Raw genomic sequence first — 26,774 nt, forward strand, 5'->3', positions numbered from 1 at the left:
TATTCATGCATATTAGCATAACTAATGGACACAGACACTGGGGTGGTGGGGGCTTACCAGGGGTGGGAATGGCTGGGGCAGGGGGTCAACTGCGGAAAAAGGAGACATATGTAAAACTTTAGACAATAAAAAAAAAAATAGAATGCTGGCTAAAACCAAGTGTAGGTGGTGATGGAAAGATATAGGAACCCTCATGAATTCTTGGTTAAGAGGGCACTAGGGACAACCACTGTGAAAAGCAACCTGGCACATACATATCCATGACCCAGCAAGTCTGCTCCCACCAAGCCCATTCAGTGTGCCCCCTCCCCTTTTAGCACACCTCTCTTCTGCCCTTGTTGTACACTCATCTCAAACTCCCCTTACACACACATCTCCTGCCATCCTCTCCCCTCAGCCCACAGCCCGTGCAATCAGCCTCTGAGCCATCCGCCCCTCCTCTCCTCCCCACCTCCCTGTCTTGGTCTAGCCCTGTCCTCACCTGCCAAGTCTCTACCTGGGTGTCCCCCTGGGTTCCTAAATTCGGAAAGGTGTAACCACGCAGAAGAGGCAGTTCTGGGATTCAGGATTCACACACAGGTCCAACTTGGATCTCTCATCTGCTCCCAGGAAGGCCTATGTCTTAAGGAGAGACATCAGGTGGTGCACTCATTCTACCCCCCACCCCCACCCCGCCCACAGCAACCTTACCAGGACCACATTACCCTGCCCATGTGGCCAGATACTGGCACAATCTGGAATATCAGGTCTGTAAATCACTCAGGTGGGGCACATAAAGCTGTTCTCTCATGCTGGTCTGCCTGCTTGACCTCTTGTCCCTTTTTCCAGACACTCTCCTCCCTTCCTAAGGAGGGGCCTGGGCATATATAGGGAGCCACTGTGGGAGGGGCTGGCCAGAGAAACTGCAGGCAGAGAAGGTGAGGAGGGGACTCTGGGGGTCTGGATGGGTAGAGGGAACTGGGGTGGTCTGAGGCTCAAGGAGGGCCAGTGCTGAGCTCTGGCCAGGGAGTGCCCTGCTTGGTCCTCACTATCCTCTTTTGTAAAATGGCCCATCAACCGGGGTTGTGGGAAGCTGAGCGCACTCAGTACCAGCCTAGGCCCAGCAGAGAGCAAGGACCAGCCCATGGCATTGGGGGGCAGTGGGTCCAGCTGGACCTTCCCTCCTCTCCTGACTTTTCCTGGCCTCATCCCTGCTCATGTGTCCCAGGCACGACTATGGCTTCTGCAGCAGCAGAGGCAGAGAAGGGATCTCCGATTGTGGTGGGGCTGCTGGTCGTGGGCAACATCATTATTCTGGTGAGACATCCCCCAGTGCTGGGAGCCAAATGGGAGGTGGGGAGAAGGGGCAGTCCTGAGCCTGAGGGTGGAGGCTGAGGGCCCAAGACTCTCCAGCAGGCCAGTGTTGTAGGCTCTCAAGTCAGAGCAGCCTGCATTCGAATCTCAGCTCTGCCTTTCTCATCAGTGTGATCTTGAGCAAGTGACTTTAATTCTCTATGCCTGTTTCCCCATCTACAGATTATGTCCTCATTGTGGGGATATTTGTGTGGATTAATCCATGTATGACCCTCAGCTCAGAAAAAGTAATTAAGAAATGCTAACTATCGCCCTAGCCATTTGGCTCAGTGGATAGAGCATTGGCCTGTGGACTGAACGGTCCCAGGTTCGATTCCAGTCAAGGGCACATGCCCGAGTTGCAGGCTCAATCCCCAGTGGGGGGCGTGTCGGAGGCAGCCAATCAATGATTCTCTCATCATTGATGTTTCTGTCTCTCCATCTCCCTTCCTCTCTGAAATCAATATAAATATATTTTTTTTAAAAAGAAATGCTACCTATCAACATTAATATGATTACGACTATAAAGTGCCTGCTTGGCACACAGGAAGCCCATGATAATGAATAATAACAATGTCTTTTTCTTAATATTTAATTTTTTTTAAAAAATATGTGATGCCTGTACATGGCTCTGGGGCCAGACAGCCTGGGTTCAAATCCCAGCTTTGCCACTTTCTACTGTGGGACCTGGGGTCATCTCTCTGAGCCTCAATTTTCTTATCTGTAAGATGGAGATAAAATAGTAATGCTGAGAGGATAAAATGAGTTACTGGATTAATGTACTTAGACCAGTTTGGCATGTGTGGTTACTCTTTGAATTAGTCATAACAACAATGTACATTATAGCTGGTAACAATAATAGTCATCACACAGAAACCAATTACGAGGTCCAATTACGAGGTCCAATGCCTGGCACACAGGAAGTAGTCTAGGAGTGTTAGTTTGATTGTTGTCAAACAGATCTACCAAGAAATTCCCTCTCTTTTGTTCCCCATTCCTTATCCCGCAGGTAACTAGATGTTTAGTTTTTCCAACATGCAACAAACGCACACAATAGGAGCATATATACCAATGTTCTCCTTTTTCTCGCGCCAAATGTCACTCATTCCATATCCTTTTAATGCCTCCCATTTTCTCCTGCTCACATAGCCTATAGGCTACTCCACAGAAGTCCTCAAAAGAGCCCCTGTCCTTTCCCACGATTGCATAGCACTCCGTTGTGTGGCCTCCTGGTTTCTCTACCCACAGTGCTGCAGGGGATCACCTTGTGGTTTGTGATTTTCCTGCATGGGCACGTGTGTGTGTAGGGTTGATTTCTGCAAGTGGAATTGCTGAACCAAAGAGTTGGTATATTTGTAATTGTTCTGGGAATGGTCAGATTCCCCTATTCAGAGAATAACACTAGTAAGGAAGGGCAGGTTGACCAACCATCTCCTCTGTGCCAGTCATCACTCAGGCTTTGCATGTGGCATCTCCTTTTGCCCTTAAAGCAACTGGCAGTGAGGGGAGAGGGACAGTTCTGACTGGGCCCTCCTTCCTTTCTGGCCTCTGTCTAGCCTCAACCCTGTTCATGAAAGGTGATGTCTTTGCCTCTCTTATTACATGCCCACTTTACTGAGCAGGCAGTAGAGGTTCAGAATGAGGAAGGAACTTGCTCATGGAGACTCATGCAGCTGGGGATGTTGCCCCTGAGTTGGTCCTTCTAACCTGCTGCTCTGTCTAGCTGTCAGGCCTGGCCCTGTTTGCTGAGACAGTATGGGTGACAGCTGACCAGTACCGTGTGTACCCACTGATGGGTGTCTCAGGCAAGGATGATGTCTTCGCTGGTGCCTGGATCGCCATCTTCTGTGGCTTCTCCTTCTTCGTTGTGGTGAGCTTTGGTGTGGGTGCAGCGCTCTGCCGCCGGCGGTCCATGATCCTCACGGTGAGGCCCCAGGAGGAGGGAATGGGGACACGTAGGCACAAAGATCATCCTCATAGATTCATAATAACAACCACCACTGCAGCCACTAATGTGTGTTCAACATGGCACTACACCCAGGCCTCATGGTAATCAATCATTTTATTTCACCTTCCCATAACCCCCAAACCTAGGCTCGGCTGTCACCATAATTTCAGAAAGAAAACTTGGACACAGGGGAGGAAGAGCATAAACCTCTCTACACAGGAGGACAACTCTTGAGTAGCAGGACTGGGATTTGAGCTTCAGTTAATTCGTCTCCAGAGTTTGTGCTCATAAGTGGCACTGTTGATAATGACAATAATAATAGCACAACCAGCATTTAATGAGTGCTCTTTACTTTCTAAATGCTTTACATGGATAGTTCATTTATTCCCCACAACTCCATATGAGATACCGTCATCGTCGTCGTCATCATCATCATCATCATCATCACCGTCATGAGCCCACTTGACAGTTGAGATTGAGGCTCAGAGAAGTGAAGTCACTTATCCAAGGTCACACAGCGAGTGACTGAGCCTGTGCTCTCAGTCTCTGCCAACAACAATTGCACCAATAATATCCACACTTCCCAAGGGCCTCTCATGTGCCTCATATGCTAAGCAGTTTAGAAAATGAATTCTCTCAATCCTCCCAGAACCCCTCTGAAGTTACTAGATGAGGAAACTGAGGTTCAAAGAAGCCAAAGCCCAGGTAGTAGGGAAAACAAGGATTCTAATCCTGGCCTCAACGACACAGAACCAACACTGTGCTTCCTCTGTAGTTGAGGGCCTTTTAAATTCCCAGGAGCACCTACTTATTCAATCAACAAATGCTAATTGAGCAAGAACCATGTGCCAAACCCTATGCTAGGCACCGGAGCTATCTAGTGAGCAAAACATAAAGCCCTTGTCATAGAGGAAGATGCTCTGAGGGGGAGAAGACAGTGACCAGGGAAAGGTGAGCTGGAACTGGGGAAGGGAGTGGGGAGGCCTTGCAGCTAGAGAAAGTAAAGGCCTGGGGGAGGTGAGGACTGAGCCTGGGTGTGTATCTGCAGGAAGAACATTCCAGGTGAAGGGAGCAGCAAGAGCAAAGGCTCTGAAGCCAGAGGAGGCCAGTGTGGCTGGAGCCAAGTGGGGGTGGGGTGAGAGAGGAGCCGAGGTGAGGGCAGATGGGGTTGGGGAGAGAACAGTGGGTGGTGGCATGGAGGATGAGGGAAGAAAGGGAAGGTGGGCCTGTCAGGTGGGCCTATGGGCCTTGGTAAAGACTTCGGCTTCACCATAAGATGGAGCCACAGAAAGGCTCTTTTTCTTTCCTTTCCTGTTTTCCTTCTTTTAAAATTTCTTTCCTGCATTTAATTCTCTGGCATAACAATTTAAACAAAGCCCTAAAAGTTTACCCAACTAGTAAAAAAAGTTTGTGTCTATTAGTTTGTCATTAAATAAGACAGAAGTTTTAAAAAACACATTATGGGAAATTTCAAACATAGATGAGAGTAGAGAGAATGGCCTGATGAACCCTGTGTACCTATCACCTGGTTTCAACACAATCAGTCACAGACTGGCCAAGCTTGTCTCCTCTGCTCCACTCTCTGCCTGCCCACATTTTTATTTCCTGGGGTATTTTGAAGCACATTCCAGACACCAAGTCAATATAAATACTTGAGTGCACATTTCTCTGATTGATAAGGACATTGTTTTAAAGCAGTCGGGCAAGTTAATGCCACAGCATTTCATCTCAGCAGTAGAGTTAGCAAATCCACACCCCACACCCTGTTGGTTTAAGGGTGAAGGGAAGAGGTGAGGACAGGGATATCATTTACATTAAATACCAGTCAAATAAATTTTTCTTTTTTTGTACAACCATCATGCTGCTGGCACACCTGCAAAATTCACCCTGGTTCCTTCAAATCTATCTTCCAATACCCAGTCTGTGCTCAAATGTCCCTGGTTATCTCAAGAATCTCTCTCTCTCTCTCTCTCTCTCTCTCTCTCTCTCTCTCTCTCCCTCTCTCTTTTTTTTCCTTCCTAGAGTAGACATTTATTTTACTGCATCCAAGCATATCCATTAACTTCAGGAAATACTTTACATATATTTTCATTTCATTTTCCTCTAACTTTCTATTATGGAAAATTTCAAACATACAAAAAAAGGGAAAGACTTGAACAGTGAACACCTGTATACCTATCACATAGATGCTACCATTCACATCGTTCTATACATTTTTAAGAATTTTCCATTTCCCTTGAGGGGGTGTGATTCCACAGGTTTTGCCCTGACTGGGCTGTTCGCTTGTCCCTGTCTCTCTCTCTCCCCAGTACCTGGTGCTCATGCTCATCGTCTACATCTTCGAGTGCGCCTCCTGCATCACATCCTACACCCACCGAGACTATGTGAGCCAGTCAGAGGCCAGGGAGGGGCATGACTTCTGGGGGGAGTGTGTTGAGGGTCTCAGACTAAGGGTGGAGGTCGACTTTTCTTCCCACCCAACCCCACTGGACCCTATTCTTCCTGGCCCTCCACAGATGGTGTCCAACCCATCCCTGATTACCAAGCAGATGCTGACATTCTACAGTGCAGACACAGACCAGGGCCAAGAACTGACTCGCCTCTGGGACCGTATCATGATTGAGGTGAGCGAGGATGGGCAAGGGTGGCAGGGAGGCCGGGAGGACCTGAGGCCCTGACTACAGAGGTAGATAGGGCTCCCATTATGCCCACAGGTATATATATCCACTCATTTGGTTCTTATGAGGGAGGCTCTTAGTCATTGTCATTTTTCAGATGACTAAACTGGCTCCAAACAGGGAAAGCCACTTGCCCAGAGTAAGTGGCTGAGCTGGAATCCAAACCTGGCAGCCTAAGTCCAGAATCCCTGCTCTTAGTCGTGGCATATATTATCTTAACAGCAAACATTTAATGGGCACTAACTTCTATTTAGCACTGTTCAATGCACTTTGAGAGTTTATTGAATCCTCACAACTACCCCATAAGGGATATCAGCTTTTTAGTGATGAGGAAACTGAGGCAAGAGGTTGAGGAGCTTGAACAAGGTCACACAGCTGGTAGTTCACAGAACCAGAAGGATTCAAACCCAGGATGTTGCATTCCAGAAACCATAGTCTTGGCTAAGCCCAACTTGACATGGCAGCACAGAGGAGAATATTGAGGATTCAAGGGAAATTGAGGTCCCAATTCAGCTTAAGTCATATAGCTAGCCAGGATTAGAGCCCATGTTTAAAGGGCCTATGTTTTCATCTTTCAGGGCCCACAAAGTAAATACCCATAGGGACTAGAAAAAACAACAACACAAAAATCCACCTTTGCTGTCATTTAGCTCAGGTTTTGTTGACAGTGAACTCAAAAGAATCCTATATAATAAAACCCTAATATGCAAAATGACCAAACAGCAGAACGACTGGTCACTATGACGTGCACAGACCACCAGAGGGCAGACGGTCAATGCAGGAGCTGCCCCCTGGTGATCAGTGCGCTCCCACAGAGGGAGCGCCACTCAACCAGAAGCCGGGCTCAGGCTGGCAAGCACAGCAGTGGTGGCGGGATCCTCTCCAGCCTCCGCTGCAGGCAGGTGGTAAGGAGTGAGGGGTCCCGGACTGCGAGAGCCCCAGACTGCAAGAGGGATGTCTGACTGCAAGCTTAGGGTTTGGGCCTAAGCCGGCAGGCGGACATCCCCCAAGGGGTCCCAGACTGCGAGAAAGTGCAGGCTGGGCTGAGGACTCCCCCCACCCCCACCCAGTGCACAAATTTCATGCACCGACCCTCTAGTTTTAAAATAAATCATGATTGTGGGTTTGATCCAAATCCCTCATCAGCCTCTTGGTTCTGGAACAAATATCTTCTGTTCATTGCTCACACACACAGACACTGCCCTCCTCCTTGAGGCCCAGGACATGGGGAAGTTGGGCCCAGTAGTGGCCCAGAACAACCTTGCTTTTTCTCACTGTCTGACCTCAGGCAAGCAGCGGTCTGCTCTGAGCTGGAGCCTGACCCCTTGCCTTTCTCTCCAGCAAGAGTGCTGTGGCACATCTGGTCCCATGGACTGGGTGAATTTTACATCAACCTTCCGGGATTCCACCCCAGAGGTGGTGTTTCCCTGGCCCCCACTGTGCTGTCGGCGGACTGGCAACTTCATTCCCCTCAATGAAGAAGGCTGCCGCCTGGGCCACGTGGACTACCTGTTCACCAAGGTATGTCCCCTCCCTCCTGCTGCGCCTGTCTGTGGTCTCTCTGGCCCTCTCTGATTCTTCTACCTCTTCCTCCTTTCCACTGTCTATTATTTCCTCCTCCCCTCTCTGGCTTTCTCTATCTCTCCCTTCTCTCAACTCTCCCTCCATTAGTCTCTCTCTCCCTCTGAAAGTTAGTGGGATGCACACAGGGTCTATCTGATTTAGACCTGGCACCTGCAATTCTTCTCAGGTTTTCTGGGATGAGCAACAACAACAATAGCAGTAGCACAACACCAATCACAACCCACATTTATTGAGCTTATACTTTTTACCAGGCATCCTTCGAAGTGCTTTAAATTTTGATCTTATTTTTCACCACAGCCTGATGAGGTAAAGATTATAATCATCCCATTTTACAGATGATGAAACTGAGGGATCACTTGCTAGTGAGGGACGGAGCTGGGGTTTGATTTCAGGCAGTTAGGCCCCAGCCAGATGCTTTAACTATTGTGAGGGGCGTGCAGAGGCAGAGCCTGGGGCCCTTCAGCAGCATGTCTTAGATCAGGTGTGCAAACCATCCCCACTTGCAGAATCAGACAGCCATGTTTCCAGCCCAGACTCTGGGCAGAGTGCTTACATGCATCTCCATGGAATCTTCACAACTGCTTCCAGAGGGCAGTGCTGTTAAGATCACCACTTTGCAGATGGGGAACTGAGGTTCAGAGGGTCAGATTCATATGTAGGCCCCATAGAGAACAAGTGGTAGAGCTAGTGCATCGCCTCAGTCCTGCCTAACTCCAGGGCACCTTTGTTCTTGGCTGATTCCAAGCTGGGGCAGGGGTCTACTGAAGAGTGGCTCTGGACCAACTCAGCTTCATCTCTAAATGAGGAGATGTCAGAAGTGGATTGATCCTAAAGGCACATTTCCAACCCTTGGAACCTGTGGGCAGCATGGAAAGCCTGCTCTAAATAAAATTGCCCTCAGGCTGTCGTAATCACCATCATGGCAGCACCTACTTATACAGGTCCTGGATTCAAGGTCACATCCCTACTCCCTGAATCCATGCTGGGAGGTAGGCACTGCCATAATCCCCATTGCACAAGAGAAAAACCAAGGCTCAAGGAAGGTAGTCACTTTCCTGAGGGCAGACAGCAACTCTTGCTTTCAGCAGCCAACCTCCTGAGGGAATTTGCTCAAACCTTCATTTTCCCCCTGCCCAGGGCTGCTTCGAACACATTGGCCATGCCATTGACAGCTACACGTGGGGCATCTCGTGGTTTGGGTTTGCCATCCTGATGTGGACGGTGAGAGGCGGGGAGCCTACAAGTTGGGTGGGATGTGGGTGTGGGGCTGGAGCACCCCTAACCCAACTGCCTTCTCCTCCAGCTCCCTGTGATGCTGATAGCCATGTATTTCTACACCACATTGTGAGGAACGAGAAGGGATGGTCACGTGCACACCTTGGCCTCCTCCTGCTCCTGCTCCTGCATCCTCCAGCTGAAGCTTGGCTGACTGCCTCACCGTTCCCTTTCCACCTCCTCCCCCTTCCCTCCTTGTCCTCCCAAGATCTTTTACCAGGTTTCTGAGCTCTGCTAGGAATCTGAACCCCCTGGACATGCATGCATGGGCCCTTAGCCCTTAACTTCATTTCGTTTGGTAGGTTCCTGGCCCATCTATCAGTGTCAACTTAAATTCCTATCCTTAGATCTCACCACCCATTCACAGATGCTTCCTTCATGGTAGATATTGCCGTTATTACTGAGTGGGTTGTGATTATCTATGAAGCTCTGATAGACTGGGATTGCTATGAGAGTAGAGACATGTTCTGTCATGGCCATTTATTGTCCCCAGCGTTGCCCAGCACTGGTTTGAGCATAGATATTCAATAAAAACTGTTTGCATGAGTTAATTTGTTTTCTTCTGGGACAAAGGTGAATGAACAAGAACTCTTCCAATGAAAATGGCAGAAACCCAACTGGCACTGACTGAAATATAACAGGAAATTTATTGGCTCATGTAATTGAGTCAATAGGGCTGGATCCAGGAGTTCAGACTAGGTTTCTAGGAAACCAGCTTCACTCTGAGGCAGGATTTCTCTGCAACACTAGATGCACATCTGGATAGCTAAGCAACAGCACTGAGGAAGGGCCTCTGTCCCAAGGTCAAGGATTAAATTTCGTTATCTTGGTTTAGGTTCTAGGCCCACCCTTTGGGTAGGGGAAGGAGAGTATCAGACTAATGACCCTGCTAAGAATGCATCCAGGGATGGTGTTGAGAAGGGGTTGTTTATCAAAGGATAATCAGAGCACGGGCCGATGCGCCAGTACAGGTGATAGACACCCCCTTATTAGGGACTAGAGCTTCCAGCTAGTTATCTAAGTAATAAAAAATAATATTTTAACATGACAGACAGCAAACTTTAAGACTCTCCTCACTGCTCTTTTATCCTCTCTGAAGCAAGCTCATCCTCTGGCCATTTTTACACCAATTAGGCCCTGCCAAGAAAGCCTGGCTTCCTTCCCCATCAAATGAAGTTTCTCAGGGTCCTCATTCAGTCCACTGGTCTACTGATGGTCTGCAGGTGCTAAATTCGGATACCAGCTTTAAAAAATCTGTAATGGTCAAAGAAGTCTATTGGGATGAAAAATTGGAAACAACCTCATATCCATCAGTAGGGGATGGGTTCCACAACTCATTTATATCCTTGGACTGGAATTCTCAGTGGCTGCTAAAAAGAAGATAGGCCCTAACCGCTTTGGCTCAGTGGATAGAGCGTCAGCCTGCGGACTCAAGGGTCCCAGGTTCAATTCCGGCTAAGGGCATGTACCTTGGTTGCGGGCACATCCCCAGTAGGGGGTGTGCAAGAGGCAGCTGATCAATGTTTCTCTCGCATTGATGTTTCCAACTTTCTATCCCTCTCCCTTCCTCTCTGTAAAAAATCAATAAAATATATTTAAAAAAAAAAAGAAGATAGATCTGCCCTGGATGGGTAGTTCAGTTGGTTGGAGCATTGTCCCTATATGCGAGGGTTGTGGGTTTGATCCTGGATCAAGGCACATACAATGAATGTATGGATAAGTGGAACAGCAAGTCAATGTTTCCCTCTCCTTCCCATCTCTAAAATGAATAAAAATCTGTATGGGTTTTTAAAAAATAAGGTAGATCTATGTGAGCTTATATCAAAAGATGTCACAATGATATAAATAACCAGAAAGCATATATAAGGATGTTCATTACAGTAACCTAAATGAACATCAGTAGATTAGTTCTAATTAGTACCCTGACCAGGGCCCGGGCCAGGTAGGAGCTTGCAAACAAGATATGTACCCTTGACTGGAATTGAACTTGGGACCCTTTGGTCCACAGGCCGAATGCTCTAGGCACTAAGCCAAACTGGCTAGGGAAGCTATTCTATATGTTTACAACACCACAAAGTAATGAAAAATAATGTTTTATTTTTTTAAAGCTTTTTATCTTATTTTATTTTATTTTTTATATTAAATCTTTATTGTTTAGATTATTACATTTGTTCCTCTTTTTTTCCCCCCATAACTCCCCTCCTTCCAGTTCCCACCCCACCCTCCGCCCTCACTCCCCACCCACTGTCCTCATCCATAGGTGCACAATTGTTGTCCAGTCTCTTCCCGCATCTCCCACACCCTTTTGCCCCCCAGGAATAGTCAATCCATTCCCTTTCTATGTCCCTGATTCTATTATAATCAACAGTTCATTCTGTTCATCAGATTATTTATTCACTTGATTCTTAGATTCACTTGTTGATAGATGCATATTTGTTGTTCATAATTTGTATCTTTACCTTTTTCTTCTTCTTCCTCTTCTTAAAGGATACCTTTCAGCATTTCATATAATCCTGGTTTGGTGGTGATGAACTCCTTTAGCTTTTCCTTATCTGTGAAGCTCTTTATCTGACCTTCAATTCTGAATGATAGCTTTGCTAAATAAATATTCTTGGTTGTAGGTTCTTGCTATTCATCACTTTGTGTTGTTTTTTTAAATATATTTTATTGATTTTTTACAGAGAGGAAGGGAGAGAGATAGAGAGTTAGAAATATCGATGAGAGAGAAACATCGACCAGCTGCCTCTTGCACATCTCCAACTGGGGATATGCCCGCAACCCAGGTACATGCCCCTGACCGGAGTCGAACCCGGGACCTTTCAGTCTGCAGGCCGACGCTCTATCCACTGAGCCAAACCGGTCTCGGCTATCACTTTGAATATTTCTTGCCACTCCCTTCTGGCCTGCAAAGTTTCTGTTGAGAAATCAGCTGACAGTCGTATGGGTATTCCCTTGTAGGTAACTGAGTTTCTTTCTCTTGCTGTTTTTAAGATTCTCTCTTTATCTTTTGCTCTTGGCATTTTAATTATGATGTGTCTTGGTGTGGTCCTCTTTGGATTCCTTTTGTTTGGGGTTCTCCGCACTTCTTGGACCTGTAAGTCCATTCCTTTCACCAGGTCGGGGGAGTTTTCTGTCATTATTTCTTCAAATAGGTTTTCAATATCTTGCTCTCTCTCAGCTTCTGGCACCCCTATAATTCTGATGTTGGTATGCTTGAAGCTGTCCCAGAGGCTCCTTACACTATCCTCGCATTTTCGGATTATTTTTTCATTTTGCTTTTCTGGTTGGGTGTTTTTTGCTTCTTTGCATTTCAAATCTTTGACTTGATTCTTGCACTCCTCTGGTCTGCTCTTGGGAGTCTGTATAGTATTCTTTATTTCAGTCAGTGTATGCTTAATTTCTAGTTGGTTCTTTTTTTTTTTTTTTTTCAATATATTTTATTGATTTTGTACAGAGAGGAAGGGAGAGAGATAGAGAGTCAGAAACATCGATGAGAGAGAAACATCGATCAGCTGCCTCCTGCACACCCCCCACTGGGGATATGCCCGCAACCCAGGTACATGCCCTTGACCGGAATCGAACCTGGGACCTTTCAGTCCGCAGGCCGACGCTCTATCCACTGAGCCAAACCGGTTTCGGCTTCTAGTTGGTTCTTTATCATAACATTGAGGGTCTCATTAGATTTCTTGTAGATCTCATTAAGTTTATTGGAGGCTTCTAGACAGTTCTTGAGAGACCTTAAAAATGTGGTTCTGAACTCTATATCTTCCATTGACAATTTTGTCCTGTTTCTTTGTCTCTGCATTTTTTATGCTTTCTTGGTGCACCCCCTAGTGGTCTTTGTGCACAGTCTTGTTGTAGTTAAGCCTTGATTGTTGTAGTTAATACTGGGGGGATTTGACCTCCAGGCCAACTGGCTGTGAGAGTCAGCTGTGTCTGCAGTGGGAAGACTTCTGTCCTCTGGGGAGGTGCTAATCTAGCCTTTGCCTAATCTGGCAAATGGCTCAGTGCAGGGCTTGGGCGGGGCGGGTCGCACGGGATCAAACAGAGCAGGCAGAGGGAGCAGTTATGGCTGCTCTCAGTCCAGTCCCCAGAGGCTCTGCCTCTCAGAGTCCCAGCAACTGCTTCAAACCTTGGAGAGAAAGCTGCCCTCTCGTTCTGACCGATGCCAGACAGTCCCGCTTCTCCCGTTTGAGTCTGGGTCCCCAGAGACTCGCCCAGAACTGGAGCTCAGGGCCTGAGCCTCCCTCCCGATTGAAAACCACAACGGCGCCCTCAGCCATCAGCCTGCTCCGCACGCACCTCCGCACCTTTGTATTTTCCGCACTGCGCCTCCTCTGTGTCTCGGTATGCTGTTCTCTTTCCTTCTAGTTGAAGAATTTCCCCTCAGCCAGCTTTCCTGTGGTTCTGGGTGATGTCCGTTCCGTCTTTTAGTTGTATTTTTGAAGTGGTTGTGCGAGGCAGCATTCACCTATGCCACCATCTTGGTTCTCCTCAAAAATAATGTTTTAACATGGAAAAACCTCTAAGAAATGCAAAGTTGAAAAACTTGCTAACTGCATACAGTGCTTTTATTCCTGTAGATACATATGTAGGGTTGGATTTTTAAAAAAAGGGTCAAGATATTTTTTAAAAGTTTAAAATAATAGGGAAAATACTTTTAAAAAAACATATTTTTATTGATTTTAGAGAGAAAGGGAGAGCGGAGAGAAACAACAATGATGAAAGGGAATCATTGATCAGCTGCCTCCTGCACGCCCCCTACTGGGGATCAAGCCCACCTGGGACCCTTCATCTGTTGGCTGATGCTCTGTCCACTGAGTCAAACCAGCTAGGACAGGAAAATACTTCTTAAAAAGTAAATCAGCCTGGCCAGCATGGCTCAGTGGTTGAGCATCAACCTATGAACCAGGAGGTCACTGTTCGATTTCCGGTCAGGGCACATGCCCAGGTTGTAGGCCTGATCCCATGTGGGGCATGCAAGAGGAAGCCAATCCATGATTCTCTCTCATCAATGATATTTCTATCTCTCTCTCCCTCTTCTTTCCTCTCTGAAATCAATAAAAATATATTTTTAAAAAAGTAAAATCATTTGTAACCCTTTAACTTAAAAGTGTATAAAAATTTAGAAATGGAAGTGTTACCGGACAGGGCCTCGGGCCCAGAGCAGTTCTGCCTCGGGCCAGCCTATAGTGTGTGGGTTCTTCACTTCCTGTAGGAAAGATTTCACAACACAAGTTCAGGTGATTTTGGGAGCACATATTTTAAAGCTGGAGACAGTGAAACAAAGGAAGGGCTTAGGGTGGAAGCAGCCACAGGAGAGGGCCTAGGGCAGTGCTCTGCTTTGGCTCCCTAGAAACATCACAGGAAAGAAGTGAGCCAGGGCGGGGCTGCTTTCAGCTAACTGGGAAGTCAAGACAAAGGGGGCCTTGGAGACAGGATTAGGGGGTGATCCCAGGACAGATTGCCGCTGGCTACTGCTCCCCTGGTTGCAAGTCTTGTGGGACCCTTAGAGTTTAGGAGGAAGTAAAAAGTTTATCCCCAAGAAGGGGCATGGCCATGCTCTAGAGCAGTGGTTCTCAACCTGTGGGTCGTGACCCCTTTGGCGGTCGAACGACCCTTTCACAGGGGTCGCCTAAGACCATCCTGCATATCAGATATTTACATTATGATTCATAGCAGTAGCAACATTACAGTTATGAAGTAGCAACGAAAATAATTTTATGGTTGGGTCACAACATGAGGAACTGTATCCTTTAATACAGCTCCTCATGTTGTGGTGACCCCCAATTTTATTGTTACAAATTGAACATAATTAAAGCATAGTGATTAATCACAAAAACAACATGTAACTATATATGTGTTTTCCGATGGTCTTAGGCGACCCCTGTGAAAGGGTCGTTCGACCCCCAAAGGGGTCGCGAGCCACAGGTTGAGAACCGCTGCTCTAGAGCGAGCCTGCACCAGGTCTTTATCTTGGGGATTTTTTTTTTATGTTTTTTTTTTTAATTAAATCTTTATTGTTCAGATTATTACATTTGTTCCTCTTTTTTCCCCCCATAACTCCCCTCCTCCCAGTTCCCGCCCCACCCTCCGCCCTCACTCCCCACCCACTGTCCTCATCCATAGGTGCACGATTGTTGTCCAGTCTCTTCCCGCATCTCCCACACCCCTTTCCCGCCCAAGAATAGTCAGTCCATTCCCTTTCTACGCCCCTGATTCTATTATAATCAACAGTTCATTCTGTTCATCAGATTATTTATTCACTTGATTCTTAGATTCACTTGTTGATAGATGCATATTTGTTGTTCATAATTTGTATCTTTACCTTTTTCTTCTTCCTCCTCTTCTTAAAGGATACCTTTCAGCATTTCATATAATCCTGGTTTGGTGGTGATGAACTCCTTTAGCTTTTCCTTATCTGTGAAGCTCTTTATCTGACCTTCAATTCTGAATGATAGCTTTGCTGGATAAAGTAATCTTGGTTGTAGATTCTTGGTATTCATCACTTTGAATATTTCTTGCCACTCCCTTCTGGCCTGCAAAGTTTCTGTTGAGAAATCAGCTGACAGTCGTATGGGTATTCCCTTGTAGGTAACTGAGTTTCTTTCTCTTGCTGTTTTTAAGATTCTCTCTTTATCTTTTGCTCTTGGCATTTTAATTATGATGTGTCTTGGTGTGGTCCTCTTTGGATTCCTTTTGTTTGGGGTTCTCCGCGCTTCTTGGACCTGTAAGTCCATTCCTTTCACCAGGTCGGGGGAGTTTTCTGTCATTATTTCTTCAAATAGGTTTTTAATATCTTGCTCTCTCTCATCTTCTGGCACCCCTATAATTCTGATGTTGGTATGCTTGAAGCTGTCCCAGAGGCTCCTTACACTATCCTCGCATTTTTGGATTCTTTTTTCATTTTGCTTTTCCGGTTGGGTGTTTTTTGCTTCCTCGCATTTCAAATCATTGACTTGATTCTTGAGCTCCTCTGGTCTGCTGTCGGGAGTCTGTATAATATTCGTTATTTCAGTCCATGTATGCTTAATTTCTAGTTGGTTCTTTATCATAACATCGAGGGTCTCATTAGTTTTCTTGAGGATCTCACTACATTTATCGTCGGCTTCTAGAGAGTTCTTAAGAGACCTTAAAAGTGTGGTTCTGAACTCTATATCTTCCATTGACAATTTTGTCCTGTTTCTTTGTCTCCGCATTTTGTTATGCTTCCTTGGTGCACCCCCTAGTGGTCTTTGTTCGAAGTCTTATAGTTAAATCTTGATTGTTGTAGCTAATTCCAGGGAGGGTTTGACCTCCAGGCCAAGTGGCTATGAGAATCAGCTGTGTCTGCAGTGAGAGAACTTCTGTCCTCTAGGGAGGTGCTAATCTAGGCTTTGCCTGAGGCTATCCGGCAAATGCCTGTGTGCAGGGCTTGGGCGGGGCGGGTCGCACAGGATCAATAGGGTGGGCCGGAGAGAGCAGTTAAGGCAGCTCTCAGTCCTGTCCCCAGGGGCTCTGCCTCTCTGAGTCCCAGCAATGGCTGCAAACCTCGGAGAGAAAGCTGCACTCTGTCTGACCGAAGCCAGACAGTCCCGCTTCTCCCGCTTGAGTCTGGGTCCCTAAAGACTCGCCCGGATCTGGAGCTCAGAGTCTGCGACTCCCTCCTGATTGAAAACGCCAACCGCGCCCTCCGCCGCCAGCCCACTCCTCGCACTCCGCACCTCAGAATTTGACTTCAGCTCTGCGCCTCCTCTGAGTGTCCGTATGCGTTTCTCTTTCCTCCTAGTTGTAGGACTTCCACTCAGCCAGCGTTCCTGTGGTTTCTGGGTGATGTCTCTTCCGTTTTTTTGGTTTCACTTTTGAAGTAGTTGTTCAAAGCAGCAAACTCCGGCGTTAACCTATGCCGCCATCTTGGTTCTCTCTATCTTGGGGATTTTTATCTTTCTTCTGTGGACGGGAATCTTAGGTGAGGGTTTCAGTAGAATATTCATCAGCTTTCCAGGTACATTTAAAGTATGCTGACTCATTAAAATGAGCATATAGGGGAGTTTGGGATTATTCTCTGGTCAGCTTTACTGTTTTACTTTCATCTTGGGTTTGTCTGGCTCTAATCAGGTTTTTTGTTATTTGTTCCCTGACTTCATCTGTCCTTGGTTTTGGCTGGCACAAATGGCTCTAATTGGGTCTCTGTTACCTATCTCCCCAACAAAGGTGATTTAAGCTATTTATTCTCTGGTTATGGAGGAGGGTATAACCCATTTGCTCTCAAGCGCTCTTGGTTAGGGAAGGGAAGGTTTTGTGATTCACTGGCTGGCTGTAAGTTGTTCAAATTGTTTGGCCTTGTTTAATTATTTTGTCCCAGTTTCCCCATTCTACTTGCCCAGGAATTTTCCTAGCTTCTTACTATCCTGCTTTAGAAGCATCCCATATTTCACTCCATAGTAAATTCCCCCCCCACCCCAAATCTGGCCCAACTCCCTACCTAGATAACTGCTATTAACACTTAATAAAATCCCTTTTCAACTTTTCAAAAGTTTATATAGAGAGATCTATATATACTTATAAAAGTACACACATGTGTTTAATAGAACATGCTTTAAATATTGCTTTGCAACTTGCTTTCTTCACTTACCTATATATATTATAGCCATCTTTTCTTGTCAGTATATATGAGTTCACCCCTTTTTTTCTTATGATTGCAATGTATTTCAGAGTATAGATGTATCATAGATTGTCATGATCTGTTGTTAAGTAAAACAAGGGGAAGAATAGTATGCATAACTTATTTCATTTTTATAAAAATTAGGTGTACATATTTCCCATGAAGGACTCCTTTGAGAGGGAGAGTAGGATGGAGGGCTGACGAAGAAGAATTTTCACATCATATATATTTTTATGCTTAAAAATATTTTTGTAAAGATTATCTATTACTTTTCAAAAACAAAAGACTAGTAAAAGGGTTTCTAAAATACTAAACAAGCCCTAGCTGGTTTGGCTCACTGGATAGAGCATCGGCCTGGGGACTGAAGGGTCCCAGGTTCAATTCCGGTCAAGGGCATGTACCTTGGTTGCGGGCACATCCCCAGTGAGGGGTGTGCAGGAGGCAGCTGATCGATGCTTCTCTCTCATCAATGTTTCTAACTCTCTATCCTTCCTCTCTGTAAAAAATCAATAAAATTATTTAAAAAAATAAATAAATAAAATAAAATACTAAACAATATACACCTTTACTTTTGAAACCAGAATTTAAAACACCTCTTCGATGTTATATGCACCTATTTTAACACACACGGGCCCCTCCAGGTTAACTGGCCTAACTGGCTTTTCTTCAGGCCCTGGAATAAGACTTTTCCTCCATCCTGGGCACATATTTGGCTGCCTTGTAAATGTGTCAATTCTAGCCTAATCTACTTGCTTTTAAATTCAGGTATGTCCTTATGAGCAAGTTTACAGTGACCTAGTCTGTGACTGGGATTCTCTGAGAGAGGAAAAGAGGCACCACTGTGTCCTCACCAGCCTCACCACACTCTAGTCCTCAATGTGCCCCTTTGTGAAATGGGGCTTCCAACAGTCCCTACCTCACAGCATACAGTCCAAGCACTCTCAGAGCGCAGGAACCAGCAGACCTTTTGGTTGTGAACTGGGAACTTTCTCCAGCCTGCAGCAATAAACTGTCTACTGAGGCTGCGATTATTTGGTAAACCCCAATTTCAAATGTTTGAGGCTCTCCTATGCTCAAATAGAAGCTGTTTCTCTGAAGTGACTCAGATATTTGTACTTAGAAAAGTGAAGTTGTACTTGAAAATGGCTGGTGATTTCTCTGAGAGAAGGGCTCAGCATATGTTCAAGTTAATATGTTCTGTTTTCCTTTCTTTGCCTGAGGGTCTTTGAAGAATGTGGAATTAGCCCTAACTTGTTTGGCTCAGTAGATAGAGCGTCGGCCTTCTGACTGAAAGGTCCCAGGTTTGATTCCGGTCAAGGGCATGTACCTTGGTTGCGGGCACATACCCAGTAGGAGGTGTGCCGGAGGCAGCTGATTGATGTTTCTCTCTCATCGATGTTTCTGACTCTCTATCCCTCTCCCTTCCTCTCTGTAAAATAAATAAATAAATCAATAAAATATATTAAAAAAACAAAACAAAAAAAAGAATGTGGAATTAATGGAGACTAATATGCATAAAATCAGTTTTTGCCTTAAAAAAAGCACACTGTGAAATAATATTTAAACTGTCTGCTGAGAAAATATTTAAACTGTCATGGGAAAATACTTACAAAATTATGTGGGGAAAAAGATTACAAGAGAGCATGCTAGGCATGCTTGCTTTTCTGATAAAAAATATAGATATGTGGCCCTGGCTGTTTTTGCCTAGTGGTTAGAGTGTCGGCCCTCAGGCTGAGGCGGTTCAGGTCTGATTCCAGTCAAGGGCACCTACCTGGTTGCAGGCTGGATCCCTGCCTCCCCCCACTCCCTACCCCCCTCTGGCCTCGGGCCTTGTGCGCATGCAGGAGGCAACTAATGGAGGCAACCAATCAATGTCTCTCTGACATGATGTTTCTCTCTGTCTCTCAACCATCCTTCCTCTCTCTCTAAAAATCAATGGGGGGGAAAATATCCTTGGGTGAGGATTAACATGTATATGCACATTTGCATTAAAAATGTTAACAAAGTCTCCCAAAGGTTAACATTAGTCTTTAAGGAAGAGGAGACACTTGGAGGGGATTTTTATTTCATTCCTTGAGCATTTTGGTGTTTTCCAAATATTCTATGATGATTATTGCTTTTGTCCTCCAACAAAAATCAAGAAATAAATGTTTATAAAAATGTCACTGCTGGACATGAGATGTGCATTGAGAAAAGCTACCCACCAAACATTTTCACTTTAACTGAGCAGTCAAGACAGGTCAGGCCTTGGGATCAAATAAGCCTCTGTGCAGCAGTTAGGCAGGCCTGCCCACCTCTGTCGCATGTCTGCCACTAACCTCTCTGGCTCCATCTGGCCACACACCTGTCACAGTGTGGCAGCAGTGTGACCTGTCCAAGGCGGGGCTCAGCTGGTAGGACAGGTTAGTCTGCCCTGGTCCCTCCACTCAGAGGCCCACTCTGTGGGTGAGAGGGAAGCAAATACATGAGTGTCAGGGCACCCAAGAGAAAGGCAGTCACTCAGTGACTGTTGCTACATGGTCACATCTGTCCATGACTCAGTCCAGCCTCTAACCCTCCACGGCTCCCAGTGCTCTCAGCACAGAGTCTGACTCCTCAGTCAGGCCCTGAAGGGCCATTATGGCCGGTCTCCTTGCCACTTCCCCAGGCTTATCTTTCTCCTGCCTCACTAACCCAATCTTTCTCTCACCATCTGAGATCATAGAATGGAAAGAATAAACCACAATGTTATATAGCAATCAAGCAGGAGCACAGCTCTGACTATAACCACTGTAACTTCCATAAGGGCAAGTTGGCTTATTCACTAAAATGTGAAGCTTACATTCCTTTGATTCAACTGATTCCACCTCTGAGACTCTATCCTACATATACACTTACAAGTTTGTACAAAGACCTATGTACAGGAGTGGCTGAAAAGTAATAACTAAGAAACATCCTAAATCATGTCAGAAGGGAACTAGTATATAATTCATTTGTTCACAAATTTACTACTATGCAGTAAAGTTTAAAGGGTGTTCCATTTATATTTGCTTATATGAAACTATCTCCAAGATAGATTGTTCACTGAGAAAAAGGCAAAGCACAAAACTAAATGTATGCTAACCTAGCTGATGTTGCTGAGTGGTTGAATGTCGACCCACAACCAGAAAGTCATGGTTCGATTCCCGGTCAGGGCACATGCCCAGTTGCGGGCTTGATCTCTAGTGTGGAGCATGTGGGAGGCAGCCAATCAATGATTCTCTCTCATCATTGATGTTTCTATCTCTCTCTTTCTCTCTCCCCTCCTCTCTCTGAAATCAATAAAATCATTAAAAACAAACAACTAAATGTATGCTAAATGCAATCTTAGATTGGATCCTGGAAGAGAATAAAAAAGATATTAGAGTGCTCTGACCGGTGTTTCTCTGTGGTTAGTGTCAGCTTGGGTTTGATTCCTGGTCGAAGGCACATACCTGGATTGCACGTTCGCTCCCTGGCCCTGGTCCGGGCACAAGTGGGAGGCAATTAATCGATGTGTCTTTCTCACATCAATATTTCTTTCTGTCTCTCTCTTTCTCTCTCTTCTTCTCTCCTTCCCTCTCTCCCTCCCTCTCTCCCTCCATCTCTCTCTGTCTCCCTCCCGCTCTTTCTAAAAAATCAATGGAAAAAATATCCTTAGGTGAGGATTAACCAAAAACAACAACAACAAAAAATAACAACAACAGACATTAGTGGAAAAACTAGTACATACTGAAAAAAAATCTGGAGTTTAATTAATGGTATTGTACTAATGTTAATTTCTTGGTTTTAACCAAGAAATTACAATGGCTATATAATATACTAACGTTAGGGGAAACTGGGAGAAGGGTATACATGTACTATCTTTGCATCTATAAATAGACTTACAAGTCCAGGAAGCGCAGAGAACCCCAAACAAAAGGAATCCAAAGAGGACCACACCAAGACACATCATAATTAAAATGCCAAGAGCAAAAGACAAAGAGAGAATCTTAAAAGCAGCAAGAGAAAAACAGTCAGTTACCTACAAGGGAGTACCCATACGACTGTCAGCTGATTTCTCAACAGAAACTTTGCAGGCCAGAAGGGAGTGGCAAGAAATATTCAAAGTGATGAATAGCAAGAACCTACAACCAAGAATACTTTATCCAGCAAAGCTATCATTCAGAATTGAAGGTCAGAGAAAGAGCTTCACAGATAAGAAAAAGCTAAAGGAGTTCATCACCACCAAACCAGGATTATATGAAATGCTGAAAGGTATCCTTTAAGAAGAGGAAGAAGAAGAAAAAGGTAAAGATACAAATTATGAACAACAAATACGCATCTATCAACAACTATATCTAAAAATCAAGTGAATAAATAATCTGATGAACAGAATGAACTGGTGATTATAATAGAATCAGGGGTGTAGAAAGGGAGTGGACTGACTATTCTTGCCAGGGGGGAAAGGGATGTGGGGGATGCGGGAAGAGACTGGATTGAGTGCACCTATGGATGAGGACAGTGGAGGGGGGGTGGGAACCAGGTGGAGGGGAGCTATGGGGGGAAAAAAGAGGAACAACTGTAATAATCTGAACAATAAAGATTTAATTTAAAAAAATAAAATAAAAAATAAAATTCTTCCAAGATAAAAGTTCATTTGAAAAAAAAATTGACTGTATGTTTCTATATTTGTAGATCTCTAAAGAGGAGGAAAAAAAATAAGTTTGTGTATGCACAGAATACATCCTTTCTTATGATGATTACTTTTTCTTAATTCTGGAATGATTATCCAGTTTGATAATTGATGACTATTTTAAAAATAATTTACACACACACTTGCATTATGATTTTTTCAGAGTGCCCAATGTCATTCTTTGATGTTTGTAATTTGATGGGATTATTTCCATCCAATGTCTTCATTTTGGATTGCAGTTAGAAATTACACAGGGCTGAGGAACGGAGTGAAAGTAAAGAAACAGGGCAATTCACTAGAAACCAACTCACAAAATGTTCGTATAACCAAATGGCCCACTCATTGAATTGAACAAAAATGCTTTAAACAGTGTTAACCAAAATGGTTTAACAGATTATAGGGAAATGGATTATTCTTTACTTAGGTTCCCTCAGAGCCGTGGTCAGCAAACTGTGGCTCTTTGGCTCCTTGAGTGTGGCTCTTCCACAAAATACCACATGCAGGCGCCCGTACAGTGCGATTGAAACTTCGTGGCCCATGCGCAGAAGTCGGTTTTCGGCCTGGGCGAGCCTATTTTGAAGAAGTACTGTTGATATTTGGCTCTGTTGACTAATGAGTTTGCCGACCACTGCCTCAGAGCAATGGAGCTAAAAGTGTCCTGGGTCAAAGGCAGAGCAGACAGCAGGGAACGGGCTTCTCAGAAAGGTGAGAAACTGAAGACAGTAATGGTCGTCAGGAAATCTGGCCACTGAATTTGCTGGCTCCCAGTGTGGCATGGCTGACCCTGAGTTATGGCTGAGAACCAGGAGTGCATTGTGGGTTTACCTACCTTATATGGAAAAGCTTCCATTGTTAGGTAAGGTTTTCCGAATGGTGATATAAGTCCTGGGGATTCAAGGGCTGTAGTATTACAAGAACCAACTTTCCAGATCCATTGAGAACCTATCTTATGCACAATACCCATGTCCCAGAAGGCCCAGGAAGTCTTGTTGAGATAGATTGCTTCTTCCCCTGTCCCAGGTGGTAAAATTGTATCTTTCCAGTAAAATTGTGAATACCATCAACTCATTCATGCATTCTAATATTTCTTAGTCGCCTATCATGTGCATTAGGCGTTGTTCTAGGTTCTGGGGATCCAGCAGGGAACAAATCAAGAGCTCCCCCTTTGCCATGGCCGGTTTGGCTCAGTGGATGGAGCGTCAGCCTGCGGACTGGAGGGTCTCAGGTTCGATTCCGATCAGGGGAATGTGCCCTGGTTGCGGGCACATCCCCAGTGGGGGACGTGCAGGAGGCAGCTGATCAGTGATCGGTGTTTCTCTCATCGATGTTTCTATCTCTCTATACCTCTCCCTTCCTCTCTGTAAAAAATCAATAAAATATTAAAAAAAAAAAAAGAGCTCCCGCTTTCTTTTTATAAAGCTTACCTTCTGGAGAGGGAGGTAGAGAAAACTAATAAGGGAAATAGACATGTTAGAGTAGTAAGTGCTAAAGACAAAAATAAAATGTAAAAATAAAAGAATTTTTAAAACTAGTGGGGAAGGGAGGCAGGGATTTTCATCACCACATTCTCATCCCAACTGGATGCGTGAGCCTCCAGCAGTGGCATGGACCCCCTCTGGATTGTTTCCCATTGTTCTAGTTGGATGCTGTGCTGTCCCATCGCCTTGTGGCAGGGAGCTCTGATTGGCCACTCCTGGGACGTGTGCCTGCCTTGGAATGGACTCAGCCTCATCCAATGGTCCAGCTGGAAGCAGGGAGGAATTGGTTACTCGGAGCAAGCTGGGGGGTTAGGAGAGGCAAGGGAGAAAGCAAAAATTGTTTTTTTTAATTCACATTTATAAAAAATTCACATTTATTAAAACAGCAATTTCTAGTCAAACAATATAAACCATTTTAAAAGAATTATTTAAAAGTATGTATACTCTTTGTATAAATAAACACTGAAACTGTACAGATTTAAGCAAATATTCATTTAGCAAGCAACTTTAATCACCATCACCTACTCATCACTTCATAAAGTATTTGTGTTTCATAAATACAATATTCAAAACACAAGTACAAGTGCCATTAAATATTTTTAACCTTGAGAACACACTCTGCTCTGTACATCAAATTAAATCAGTCATAGTCTTTTACAAATAAACAGACACTGGAGGTAGGAAGAACCACTATCCCCTCTCCTCGTCAACCTTCCTCTTGACGATAAATGACACAGAAAGTACTGGGAATTTATTATTAGCCAGAACACTACTGTCATTTTTAAAAATATATATTTTAGAGGGATAGAGAGTTAGAAATATCGATGAGAGAGAAACATCAATCAGCTGCCTCCTGCACATCCCCCACTGGGGATGTGCCCACAACCAAGGTCCATGCCCTTGACCGGAATCAAACCTGGGACCCTTCAGTCCGCAGGCTGACGCTCTATCCACTGAGCCAAACCGGTTAGGGCACTACTGTCATTTTTATTAATATCAGGGGGCCCCATCTCTCACCTGTGCCAGTTATCAATTTATTGCCTCTTAATTCCAAAATTTATCAGATGACACAGGTTAGACCTTGTCAGTAGAGGGCGCTAGAAGGACATTGCGGAAGTTAGGGGCTTCTCTCCAGATTCCAATGCTTTGTTCTTGTTCCTCTGTGGCTGTAACCAGTAGGTGGCTGTTATTCTCCTCCCATTGCAGCTCATCACCTTTTTGAGCTCAGCTAGGGACACAGCACTTAACCCAAGTAAGACATCTATTGAAAACATGGAATAGAATCATGATTTCTCACTGAATTGACTGTCTTTTCTGATGTTCTGCAAATGGAAATAGAAAGATGCAAAACAGAGAGACAAGGATCTTTTCAAAGAGTCATTTCCAGTACTGCTGGGAAAATGTTTAAAGAAAAAAAAAAGATCTATGGTATTAAAGCTCATCTCATAAAAATTCATCAAGAAAATTAAGGAGGTCTAGCCGACTTGGCTCAGTGGATAGAGCATCGGCCTGCGGACTGAGGGGTCCCCAGGTTCCATTCCGACCAAGGGCACATGCCTGGGTTGCGGGCTTGGTCCCCAGTGGGGGGCTTGCAGGAGGCAGCCGATCAATGATTCTCTCTCATCAATGATGTTTCAATCTCTCTCTCCTCCCTTCCTCTCTGAAATCAATAAAGAAATATTTTTTTTTTAAAAAAAGAAAATTAAGGAAGTAAGTCTGGAAATTGAAGGAATTTTTTAACTTTCAAGATCTATACTCAGAGTCAAGTCAAGTGATATTTGTTGCCTAGAAACTACTCTGGTCTGGGGTATCTTAGTTAGCTTTTGCTAACCATTCCCAACACAGAATGGCTTAAAATACTGATTTAAAAAAATATATTTTTTATTGATTTTTAGAGAGTGGGGAAGGAAGAGGGAGAAAGAGAAGCATCTATGAGAGCCTAACATTGATAGGCTGCCTCCTGCATGCCCCTGACCTGGAATGGAGCCCACAACCCAGAATGTGTCCTGACCGGAATCAAACCAGCAACCTTTTTTTTTTTTTTTTTTTTTAATATATTTTATTGATTTTTTACAGAGAGGAAGGGAGAGAGATAGAGAGTTAGAAACATCAATGAGAGAGAAACATCGATCAGCTGCCTCCTGCACATCCTCTACTGGGGATATGCCCGCAACCCAGGTACATGCCCCTGACCGGAATCGAACCTGGGACCCTTCAGTCCGCAGGCCAATGCTCTATCCACTGAGCCAAACCGGTTTCGGCCAGCAACCTTTAAAAAAAAAAAAATCTTTATTGTTGAAAGTATTACAGATGCCCCCTTTGTTTCTGGTGTGATTTTTCCCTGAGAACAAATCCTTTTATTATTTTTTATTTTTCAAATATTTATTGTTGAGAGTATTATAGATTTCCCCCTTTTCCCCTCATTGCCTGTCTCCACCTGGTTCCCACCCTGCCCCAGACCTTCACCACCTACTGTCTGTGTCCATAGGTAAGATCTTTGGTTAATCTCCTCCCACCTTCCCCTCCCCGCTTCCCTCTGAGATTAGTCAGTTTGTTCTATGCTTCCATGTCTCTAATTCTATTTATTCACCAGTTTAGTTTGTTCATTAGATTGCGTATTCATTTATTTTGATTTATAGATTCAATTGTTGATAGATATGTATTTATTGCCATTTTAATGTCCATAGTTGTTCTCTTCTTCTTCTTCTTTTTCTTCTTCTTTTTCTTCTTTCTTCCTCTTCCTCTTCTTAAAGAATACAGTTCAACATTTCATGTAGTACTGGTTTGGTGGTGGTAAATTCCTTTTGCTTTTTCTCATCTGTCAAGCTCTTTTATACCTTCAATTCTAAATGATAGCTTTGCTGGGTAGAGTAATCTTGGTTGTAGGTCCTTGCTATTCATCACTTTGAATATTTCTTGCTACTCCGCCTGCAAAGTTTCTGTTGAGAAATCAGCTGACAGTTATATGGGTGCTCCCTTGTAGGTAACTAACTGCTTTCCTCTTGCTGCTTTTAAGATTCTCTTTGTCTTTAACCCTTGGCATTTTAATTATGATGTGTCTTGGTGTGGGCCTTTTTGGGTTCCTCTTATTTAGGGTTCTCTGCACTTCCTGGACTTGTAAGTCTATTTCTTTCACCAGGTAGAGGAAGTTTTCTGTCATTAT

The 26,774-nt window shown here is 44.6% G+C and overlaps 1 protein-coding gene across 1 annotated transcript; it reads left to right on the forward strand.

The window, feature by feature from the left end:
• Window positions 1–901: 901 nt before the first annotated feature.
• Window positions 902–9,362, forward strand: UPK1A (uroplakin 1A). The gene is made up of 8 exons (XM_081107998.1): window positions 902–917; window positions 1,208–1,296; window positions 3,056–3,256; window positions 5,590–5,664; window positions 5,797–5,904; window positions 7,300–7,479; window positions 8,680–8,763; window positions 8,846–9,362. The coding sequence occupies exons 2-8, from the start codon at window positions 1,216–1,218 to the stop codon at window positions 8,888–8,890; spliced, it is 774 nt and encodes a 257-aa protein (XP_080964124.1). The 5' UTR covers window positions 902–917; window positions 1,208–1,215; the 3' UTR covers window positions 8,891–9,362.
• Window positions 9,363–26,774: the final 17,412 nt, after the last annotated feature.

This window comes from Myotis nattereri, assembly GCF_964212035.1.
Source record: "Myotis nattereri genome assembly, chromosome: 15".
Classification (NCBI taxonomy): domain Eukaryota; kingdom Metazoa; phylum Chordata; class Mammalia; order Chiroptera; family Vespertilionidae; genus Myotis; species Myotis nattereri.

Bases quoted from the DNA above. Each gene is read 5' to 3' on its own strand.
- UPK1A (XM_081107998.1), top strand. From the start codon at position 1,216: ATGGCTTCTGCAGCAGCAGAGGCAGAGAAGGGATCTCCGATTGTGGTG. The intron at 5,905-7,299 runs GTGAGCGAGGAT...CTTTCTCTCCAG, and splicing joins GGGACCGTATCATGATTGAG to CAAGAGTGCTGTGGCACATC. The intron at 8,764-8,845 runs GTGAGAGGCGGG...CTTCTCCTCCAG, and splicing joins TTGCCATCCTGATGTGGACG to CTCCCTGTGATGCTGATAGC.